Genomic DNA, 11159 nt, shown 5'->3' on the forward strand with positions numbered 1-11159 from the left:
TAGTTCAGGTTTTAGTGGGTTTTTTTGGTTGCTTTTTTTTTTTTTCCCCCCAACAATGGAAATCATAAATAGATGTGAAAGGAGCCCATGTGTCAGCCCATGGGACTCCACAGGTCTGGCTCACGTCTCGCTCTGGCTCTCTATTCAGACACAAACCTTATCACACAGAGGTATTTCCAAATGCTTCACCACATGATTGCTCTTCACACTCCAAACAATGTTATTTTCTTTATGTTATCTAAACTGCAGCTACAGTTTGGTCCAGCTCTGTTTTGCTAACATCTGACCTGCTGTTTCCTACTGATGCTCAAGGCATAGGTATCTCTGTAATAAACCACAAAAAAAAACCTGTTTAATCAAGTGTTTCAAGAGATCTATCGTGCTGCAAAGTAGAGCAGAGCACCTAGGTGCCTGTTTTAAGCTTTAACTTCGCCTGCTGCTATTGGCTCCCATTAAATCCAAAGTCATCTGGCTTAATTTGGTTTGCCAGGAATTTACTTTAGGATAATTTAGAGTAGGATCAGAGTCACCAGGCTTTTTTTTTTTTTTTTTTCCGTTTTAAGATAGAGGATAATAACAATAATAATAGAGGATTTTTTTTTTTCCGTGAAAGCATATGCAATTTCCTCTATAGCTATCCAAAACAAATAATCAGGAGATTTCCCCATGTTTACAGTGGGGCTTTCTACTGACCTTCTCTGCAAAGCACTTTAGGAGAAATCAATGAAAAATACCCCATAAGAAGTGGACCGCAATTGTTATTGTTACTTGGAGTTTATGTAGAGTCTAATCTGAAACCAGACACAACAATTAAGGGCTCCTCTCTGCCCTTTTCATAACAAAGCAATTATATTTAACAGTAGGTAGAGTTAAATCTGAATAAATCTGGTTTGTATATGGAGACATTTCAAGTTTATTAATAATCATTGTGTCCACATGGTTTAGAGCAAATCAAATATAAGCTGCAGCAACATATAAAAACTTTTCTCACTGGCATAACTGGGACACCAACGTGACTGACAAGGCCCTCCAACTTATTGAATGACAAATTATATCAGTGTAAAACTGGATACCTCCATTCAATTTGTAGGAAAGCATATGTTGGACAAAAAGCAAAGGTAATGCTTTCAGATTTTCATAAGAAAAGAGATTTACTGGGGCCGTAGTCTGATGAGCCCATAACAAGTCTTTGCAAATTTCTGATTTTTGGGTGGTCCTGTGTGGATCCAGGAGTTGGACCCAATGATTCTTATGGGTCCATTCTAACTCGGGATATTCTATGATTCGTTTTTTGTGTTTGGGAAGGAAACTGCTGGGCTATTTCTAATTCATGTCACTTGTGGTCCACTTGGGACTCCCTGGGCTAAGTCCTCAGAAGAAGGAAAATCGTGATATCTTAACTCCTGTGCAACACAACCCAACCAAGAATGACTTGTAAGAAAAATAAGAGGAGCTTTCTGGACAAGCTTAGGTAAGACCCCATTTAGGCAAAAGGGGTTTAGGTGTCTGCCAAGCGAGCTGATAGCTGTTCTGAAAGAAGCAATCTGCTCCAGATGGATTTCACCTCTTAATTCTCTAACGCACAGACCTCATCTCAGCTGGTCACCCAGCTCCTCCATATATAAACACAGGGTGATTCTTCCCATCCTCCATCTTGTGCTTGTGGTGGCTGGAAGATGTTTTCTGAGGGGGCTTTTCTCTTCTGCAAGATCACTGAGATGGTCCTTGGTCAGGTGTTGAGTGGCCTGATGGCTGATGCTGGTTGAGATGAAATCTGTGCTAAGTACCTTGTTTTGGGTTCCATGAGTAAAGATAGAAATTTGAAGATATCTCTGCAAATTAGAAACCCAATCTGTGTGCTGTGGTGTTTGACAATGCTGTTACTGCGGGAGGATCTGGCTGATCACTGAGCCGATGTTCCTACAAAGATCTCCAGCAGGATCTCACTCATGGAGCTCTGAATAAGAGGGACAGAATGGAGAAGGATTTCTTTTCCAGCGATGGGAAAACACTATGATAGAAATGAAAAATGCTGAAATCTGATGTGGCTTCAAACAGTTCTGAAACAGCCCTGAGCAGTTCTGCAAGGACCAGCACTGGAACAGGGAAGCATATAACCTCATACATTCTGCATGACTTCCTCTATCACTATTGCTGAAGGCAATGCCGCATGGCTTAAATGCGCAGAACAAGGCTCAATAAGGAAGAACAAGGATGACCAAATCTAACCTCTCACTGCTCTGTGTATCCACCTTTAGGGAGGCAGATGTCATCAGCTGCCTACTCAGCTTCTCGCCCATTAGGTTTCTGCTGTGCTGATGGATGGCTGTTGAGCAGCTGGGATAAGTGGAAGGACAGCCCTATTTTGCAGGAGATGAAGAGCTCCTTACGCATTGCAAGATCACAAATCCATCACATGAAATCTAATAAGGGGGCCGAGCCAGCACAAATACAACTGTTTAACAGTTTATTTTCACCATCCAATGAGAAGGAAGCAACTTAAAAGGATTCATGTTGCCAGCAGTCCTTGTTTTGTTTTGTTTTTCTTCCCTTCCTTGCACGTTATTCGTTAGAAATCAGGATTTTCCTTAACTAAATGTCTTGTGGTCTCTTTAGCTTTGTTTCCTAACAGGGTTGTCTTTATGTTAGTTTTTTTTGGCTTCCCAATAGAAGAGTAACAGATTTCTTTTGAAGTTTTTATTGATGAATGAGCTCCTATAAATAACTCTCTGTGGCAGCAGCTTGATCTCAGAGTTTACTCTGGAATAATAGTAGCAATGGGAATGGAGGAAATTTATGGCAGCATGACATGAAATAGTTTAATGGGCTTCATACTGTTTAACTTAATCTTTACAGATGTAAAAACAGAAATACAATTATTTTAACAACTATTATTACATATTGCTTTTGTAATGAAAACAGCAACTTAGTAAGCAGCTGAAGATAGATAATGAAGAATTAAGGGCTCCTCCTCTCTGTAGCCTTCACCTGCAGAGCTGAGGGAGCTGCTAGGTAGTTGTGAGGATGGATCTGCACATGGGACTTGATGCTGAGTCAAAACAAAACACAAAAGCTGAGTTAGGGCACTTTGAATCACAATGTAGATGGTTCAGACTGGGAAAAGATAAAATGGTGAAACCTTGTTTTGGGGAAAAAAGATTGGTTTTCTTCGATGCCCTGTTATTTCACCACCGGTTATTTCCTCCCACCTTAGGAGCAACAGGTATTCTTTGGGGAGAGATGGAGAGGAAGGATGGAAATCTGATGGAGCTGTAGATGTTCCCATTCATTGCAGGGGATTTGGACCAGATGGCCTTTAAAGGGCCCTTCCAACTCAAACTGTTCTATGATTCTACAAAATAATGCTCCACCCCTCTGATACTGACCCCTCAGAAGAAGAGCATTTAACTCCTTACTATCTCAAGTCTGCTCATCTCCCACATTTGTTCATTTTCCTAAGGCAATGTCACATAACTCAAAGATGGCTCAAAAGTGCCTCTTTGCCCCAGGTAAACTCAGGAAGGGAATGTTGGAAGAAAGGAAAGGAAAAGCTTAAAATGTCTTCTGTCTAATGGACTGAAGGCTGTGCTTCTCGATTATTCTGCCTTGTCTCCTTCTTCAAATCCCATACAGCTCAATTAAATCACAGCAACATAAATTAGGCCATCAGACAGCTCCAGGTGCTCTGTTTTGCTGTCACAGGATTGCAAACAAGAGCTCGTGTAAACTAACGTGCTTCTGGTCCCACGCACCTTGCTCAGGTGAGCATCCAGCAGAGCATAAGCACCCACCATGGGCAGGTTGGCATCAAACCCAAGCAGGATGTGACCAGAGTAGATGTCCCTGTTCATTACAGGAGGATTGGACCAGATGGCCATTAAGGGTCCCTTCCAACTCAAGTGATTCTATGATTCTACTCTATGAATTACAGGATCTGGTTCAAGCACATGGTTTCCTTCGCAGAGGACTGAGATGGCTCATAGCCAGCTGTGGCTCCACTGAGATGTTGGTGCTTCGAAAAGAGCTTGAGTAAGTAGTGAATCACGTTAACTCCCTGTGTAATTTTAATAACAAAAGCTGACTGCTGTTAGCGTTGTTTCCTCCTTGAGGGAGCGTTGCTTGAAGATAAACTACAATGAAAATTATTAGCGTTGTGTTTTATAAACTGTTTTTAGCAGGAAATTTGCATTAGTCATAACGTTTTCCAATCCATGGAAATTACCCATGCAAGAAATAACTTGCAAATTCTTACTCGATTTCCAAAAATGTGGGAAAGTTTATTTATTTCTCCATGCATTCCTGATTTGCAATGTGCTCTCTAAAAATGTCGCTAAGATTCAGGCTAACCAAGCTCATGCTAAATTTAGCAACTATATTTTAAATAAACATTCTTTACGCTTTACCCAACCGGCTTTTGAAGTTGGCTTAAAACAAATTGCGCTCACATGAACATGAACTATGTTCTACATAGGACTAAGCGAACATCTGAATAAGTAATAAGGTATTATTCAGTGTAATCTGAAAATGAGGTTTTAAGAGGTCTAATTCATCCAATTTGGGAATGATTCCTGTAAGGAATATCGAATCAGATCAGTATTTATTTTTGGAAGGGTCGGTTCTCTTCTCCTTGACCACACAAAACTTTCTTCTGGTGTCTTATGAGACACTGTGAAATCAGCTGTGATTTAGCACGCATCGCATTTGAGGAATCCGGCCCATTTTAAAGCACTTAATGATTTGTCTGGATAAAGCACTAAAAATATACTGCAGGGAGCAATTATGCAATGTCCAGACTGATGGATTGCATAACCTCATAGACCTTTTCCATCTGTAACTTCTCTCATTCTGCGATCTTGTCTTCGTAGTCTTGCACTGAAAATCAAATATGTGATCTGTTTAGTGTCCAAAGTCCCATCTTGTAGGAGATCTGGGCTTTAGGGTGTGTGGGGCTATGAACCAAGGTAGCAGATCCCCTTGTTTCTGGGGTCAATGGTTCATCACAGTGGACTTAAGAGCAATTAGCAGGAGGGCTGTGGTTTCTTTGTGTGTGTGAAAAGGGGTTTTCTCTCCTTGGGAAAGGATGAAAGGAGATAGGATTGGTGGGGGAAAAAAAAAGTAGAAATGGTTACCAAGTCCCTTTGGGTTATGGCACCTTGAAATCAGCCACTGGCAGCCGTGTGCTTTGAGAGACGGGTCCCCAACAGGGTTTCTGTATGCATACACCTGCTAAATTTATTTTATATATATATATATATATGCGCAATGGGACCAACTTAAGAGAGCAGACACACAGTGAATTTACAGACTGGAAGCCCCGCTTATGAGCAATGAACTTCCTAATGTGTCTTAATAGACTGCTACGTTGAAATGTCAGTTCCCACTGTAAGAAACCCACGTTTGGAGGCTGCGAGCCTCCTGCACCGCGTGCTCCAATGAGTTAACATGGGTGACACAAAACCTCGCTCGGTTGGGAGAGGTCAGTCCTCCCCAGCGGAACGGAAAGGCACATCCATCGCCCACACAAGGAGCGTGCTGTTTGTGCTGCATCGTGGGCTATTTTCTACTTGTTCTCCACGGTGTCTCAGCCTTGTGTTTGCAGCCAAACCCGAGAGGCTGGGAAAGCAGGAGGGGAAGATTCCAGGGATGAGTTAAATGCTGGGTGGCAGCTCCGTGTTTGGCAGCTGTTTTTTTTTTTTTTTTTGGGGGGGGGGAGGGAGGGAGGGTATGGAACAGGTGTGAGACCATTGACATTGAAAACACTGAATATTTGCAGCTTGTCAAGCCCTCTGTATTGGTATTACACATCAATTTGTACTGCACAGCATCAAGGCGAGCGTGATGTGCACAGCGACCAAGGATGCTCGCTCCACAAAAATCACAGGTACTGCTGTGTTGAAGCACACACACCCTTACATCTCAGCACCAAAGCGCAGTGGTTTTTATCATACCATTGCCTCTGCTCTTCTATATATAAACAGATGACGTGTTGAAGCCTTAACTGGTTAGTCACTCTGCCTGCTGGCAACGTGAGCCTTTCTCTTCGTGTCCATCCCCTGTAAGTTACCCCCATGTCCTGATCCCAATTGATTCCAAGTTGCCACTCAGAAGTATTTACGGGGTGCTGAGTTCATTTGAGTTCATGTCACCCTTGTCCGGAAGACGTTAATTCTGTTAATTTTACTCTCCTGATTGACTGAAAACAAAACCAGGCCTTAGCTCCTACACCACTCCAACAAAACAGACGTCAAACTATACGTCACCAAGAGCAAAGCTTCACAGAAAACAAACTCCTGCTGCAAAGATTAAATCTCCAAAAAACACACCTGTGGGGGAAAAAAAGAAAGCATACAAGTCAAGATGCAGTCCGATCTGAGTCTTATTCCTTCAGATTTTTCTTTCTTTTTGTACTGAAGGGCATCGAGGTGGAGCTGGTTGGATGGTCACAGTGGCTGCTGGTGGTTCCCTGTGTGCACCTGGATCGTAGGATGGTTTGAGCTGGAAGGGACCCCTTAAGGCCATCTGATCCAACACCCCTGCAGGGAACAGGGACATCTGCAGCTCCATCAGGTGCTCAGAGCCCCATCCAGCCTGACCTTGGATGTCTCCAAGGCTGGGGCACCCACCACACAGCATCTCTGCTGTGGGAACGAGCTCTGGGGCTTAAAGGAGACAGTCCTCATAGGCAGGATTCACCTCCCTACCTCCAAACCGTGACCAAGTCCTGCAAGCCACTGGGGTAGAGGAACAACCAAAGATCTCAAGTCAGTGCTGGGCAAGAACCAACCTAGCTGTAGTGCTGCTACCACCCAGCCTCCAAAACAGCATGGTGTCAGCCCCAAGCCTTGCACATCTCATGGCACAGCTCCCATTTATTTATCTTGCTCCTGTATCTCTAATCACACAAGAGTGGCACTGCAGAGACAAGGAGTTTGAGGCAAGAATCCCCCAGCACCTTCCCAGCATCGAGTGGGCAGCGATACTTCACTCTCCTGATTCAGTGTCATAGCTTTAAGAAACAGACCCCATCGATAATTAAACATGAATTGCCAGAAAAAGGAAGCACGGAAGGGATCTTGTTTGAAGTCTGTCTTGCAAATAAAAATTCATCCTCTCCTTTTTTTATTGTCTTTTATTTTTTTCATGGGAGGTGCTGGTAAACCCATAGCTGCTTCTGTCCATGGATCCATGTGTGAGCATCCTTTTTGGAGGGAAACTCCACAGGGGTTTTCTGCACTCCCTCACCCAAGAGCTTTTTGCTTCATGTTGAATGTATCTCCTGAGCTCCCAGGGCAAATGACAAGGTGCACAGGGCAGCCATCCTCTGGGAAAGCTGAATCACAGTTCACCCGAGGACCCCAGATTTCCAACAATCCAGGCCCTAATTTAAGGAGAGGCTTCTGTAACAGGAAGAGATGGGATAGAGGCAGGGGAGGGAAGGAGGAGAACAGAATCACTTTGGGAAACGTCATCTCAGAATGGATCATTTCCCCTGTTTTTTGCTTCTCTCCCCTTTTACCTCCTGGCTCCGTGGTGCTTCATGCCCTCATCAGGATTTTTGCACCAGGATGATGGCAGCAGTGCATCAGAGCCTGGCACAGGGTCCAACCCCACTCCTTGGCCCACTGCTGCACAAGGCAACGGGATTTGACCACGCGCAGCCACGGTCCTGGACAAAATACTTTTATTGGATATATATTTTCATAATGAAAAATTGAGAATATAGATTTTTTTTTTTCCAAAAGGGCATTTATCCATTAATATACAAAAAGCCTCTATTATGGGGGAAAAAAAAAAAAAAAGGAAAAAAAAGAAAATAAAAAAAGAAAGAAATATTCCTGCTAACTTCTAAGGAGTCTTAGTTTTTCCCTCTTTAAGAAAAGAAAGAAAAAAAAAAAAAGAAAACTTTGAGAAACACAGCTGATGTATTTGATTTTTGTTTTTTGGTTTTTGGGGTATTTTTCTGGTGGTTGTCAGGGTTGTTAACACTTCAAAACGCCAAAACCAGCCTCGGCAGCCCTGCTTCTGTCTTTATTGGTCAGAACCAACTGATCCCAGCAACACGTGGAAAACACTTCTCCATGTTCCAAACACATTTGCTCAGCCATCCCCCTCTCCACAGTCACATCAGTGAGGCAGAAGCACTATAGCAATACTCAAGAAGGACAGTGATGGGCAGGGAACCAGCTTGAATTCTATGCAGTGCTGAGTCAAAGCAAGCAGGGCTGTGCAGGATGAGCTCGGGTTCTTTTGTCTGCCCCTACTCCATGTCTGCTTCCCCTGCTTGGAGGACTGGGCCGATCTCAGGCAGCCGTGAATATGAACAGCAAAACAAATCTCAGCCTTTTTTCCAAGGGAGAAGTGGGCAGGTTTGGTTTCCAAAAGAAAAAAAAATTAAAAATAGAGACTGGAAGGATTTGGCAGAAAGCAGAGCTGAAGATCTCGCTGGATGCAAAAGCTAAAGCTGCAGAGCGAACCTAGAGGGGCTTGGAGGCCAGCATGGGCCCCCCCCCCGCTGCCCCTCTCTGTGATGTGAGAGAAATCTGTTTTACCTTTCCGTCGATCTGGCAGAGGATGAGGCAATGGCTAAAGAGAGCTCCGCAGCGAGAGGTGCCTTGAAAATGCCCTGAAATCCTGAGTCACCTTTAGCATCGCTTTGGGGTCCCTACCCGCGTGGCGAGGTCCGAGTCCGGGCTCTCCCTCCAAGGGGGGGGGAGGGGGGGAGGAGGGCACGCAACGTTACTGGGGCAACTACTGGAAATTAAATACCGCCTCGGAGAAGTGGAAAGGGAAGCAGGAGAGGAAGGGGATGCCGATGTGGTAGAGCCTCCCGTGCACCTGGGAGTCGAGCATGAGGGAGGCGTTGAGGGCCGAGCCGAAGCCTCCGCTGGCCACCAGCGAACCGACGGGACTCTCCCGGGCCCTGGGGGTGTTCCCGGGGGGGTTCTGCCGCAGCCCCTGGGCGAGGATGCTCTCAATGCTGAAGCTCCGGCCCCTCTTGAGCCCAGCGCCGGCGGCGGGAGGCCCCCCCGGGCCGTCTGGGGGTCGGGGAGCGGCGGCACCGCCCAGATCCAGACACCCGGGGACAGCATCTCCTCCCCCCCGCCCCGCGGCCGGCCTCGCAACCCCCTCATCGGCCGAGTCCCCCGCCGGGTTCTGCCCCGTCCCGCTCCCCTTGGCCCGCTTGGGCTCGTCGGGGCGGCCGCCGTCGGGGGGGGCCGAGCCGCTGCGAACCTCCGGCGGCCCCGAAGCTTTGGGCTTCCTCTTCCTCCGGCGGTAGTTGCCGTTCTCGAACATGTCCAAGCAGCGCGGATCCAGGGTCCAGTAGCTGCCCTTCCCCGGCCGACCCTTCTCCCTGGGCACTTTGACGAAGCAATCGTTGAGGGAGAGGTTGTGGCGGATGCTGTTCTGCCAGCCCTGCTTGTTGTCGTGGTAAAAAGGGAAGCGGTCCATGATGAACTGGTAGATACCGCTGAGGGTCACCTTCTGCTCCGGAGCCTCCTTGATGGCCATGGCGATGAGGGCAATGTAGCTGTAGGGGGGCTTCTGAGGGGGGTCCTGCCGGGTGATCGCGCTGCTGGGGGCAAAGCCCAGCGCTGCCGGGAGGTACAGCATGGACGGAGAGCCCATGGGGGAGAGGTGGGGGCTGTAGAGGTGGCTCATGGCCGGCGGGCTCAGGGCTCCGGCTCTTCCCCCCAGGAGGGATGAGTCCGCCGGGGAGAGGTTTGTGCGAGCTCAGATCCCAGCCCAGCCCGAACGAGCTCGCTCTGCCTCTGTCCCCGCTTCATAGCTCTTAAAAAAAAAAAAAAAAAAAAAAAAAAAGGAGGGGGGGAAAAAAAAAAGTTAAATAATTGTTGTAAGTTTGCTATTATATGTTGACTTAGCACTGGAAAATAAATTGTCTCTGATAAACAGTCGTTTGTGTTCTCAGCCCACCCACATTAATTAAAATTTCATTGCTACAAAACTCCAAGCTCTCTCCACGTGTCTCGCTGGTACCAGCCAATGGTCTCCGGGTTATTCCTTCATTTGTTTATAGAATTAGTCTGTTGATAAGTCTGCCCACCCAAGTCGAATCAAGCTGTGTTTATTTGGAAAAATTTCCGGGCACCCAATATATAAACGCACTGATCTGATGTTTGAAATATCACGTCCACCCTTTGACGCTGTAAGCACACACAGCAGAGCAGGATGTGCACTGCTGGAGCTCGGGGAGGAGCGGCAGAGGATCCCCGGAGGAAAACGGGGCCACGAAACAACAAAAAAATAAATAAAAAGGGAAAGAAATGGAAGGGGAGAAAGGGAGAAAAAGGGATCGAGGAGGGGAGAAAACGGCGGTGCCGATGGGGCGGGAGGAAAAGGGGATTCTGTGCCCATTGTTTGATGGGGGCCAGGTGCGGAGGGGCCAGGAGCCCGCACCTTCCCATGTAGGGCTGAGCTCCGCAGCCCCCGACGGCTGCAGAGGGCTTGGGGGGGGGGAGGGGGCGGAGGGGTTGCTCAGCGGGAGCGGGAGGAGGGTCAGTATTTGTGAATGCGGGCCTGTTGCTTTATATTATGTACTTTCCTGTTTATAACAAGGAGGGGGATTATAACAACTTTACAAGTGCACACAGCTGGCCGGTGCTTACATTAGGAATCTGTGATGCTCTTTTTCTGTATAAATGTCCAGGTTCGGGTTTGTGTTTTCTGTTGTTGGCTTTTTTTTTTTTTTTTTGTAATTATTATTATTATTATTTTTAATTTGCTGATGTAACAGCTTTAATCCGAGGCCCTGAGGGATTCCAATGCAGTTGGAGGTGTCGGCTGTTCCCCCAGGCCCCCTGTGTTAATTAAAGCATCATTTCTCCGGGGGAGAGAAGAGGAGGACAGAGATAGGAATGGGGGTGGGGGTGGGAGTGGGGATGAGGACGGGGATGAGGATAGGGATGAGGATGGGGATGGGATGGGGATAAAATAGGGATGAGATAGGGTTGGGATGGGGATGGGAATGAGATGGAGATACAATAGGGATGGGATGGGGATGAGATGGGAATGGGGTGTGAGGTTGTCCCCCGTTAGAAGGCAGTGGAAATGAAGCGAGAGGTGAACAAGAGATGCTCGGCAGGACCAGCTCAACAGATGCCCGTTCCCTGGTTGTTTAAGGAGAGAAGCAAGACCCGAAT

General features: G+C 46.6%; 1 protein-coding gene across 1 annotated transcript; it reads right to left on the minus strand.

Moving 5' to 3' along the window:
- FOXL1 (forkhead box L1) lies at positions 8667–9660 on the minus strand. The gene has a single exon (XM_021407979.1). The coding sequence runs from the start codon at positions 9658–9660 to the stop codon at positions 8749–8751; it is 912 nt and encodes a 303-aa protein (XP_021263654.1). The 3' UTR covers positions 8667–8748.

The sequence above is a fragment of the Numida meleagris genome, chromosome 10 (assembly GCF_002078875.1).
Source record: "Numida meleagris isolate 19003 breed g44 Domestic line chromosome 10, NumMel1.0, whole genome shotgun sequence".
Classification (NCBI taxonomy): Eukaryota; Metazoa; Chordata; class Aves; order Galliformes; family Numididae; genus Numida; species Numida meleagris.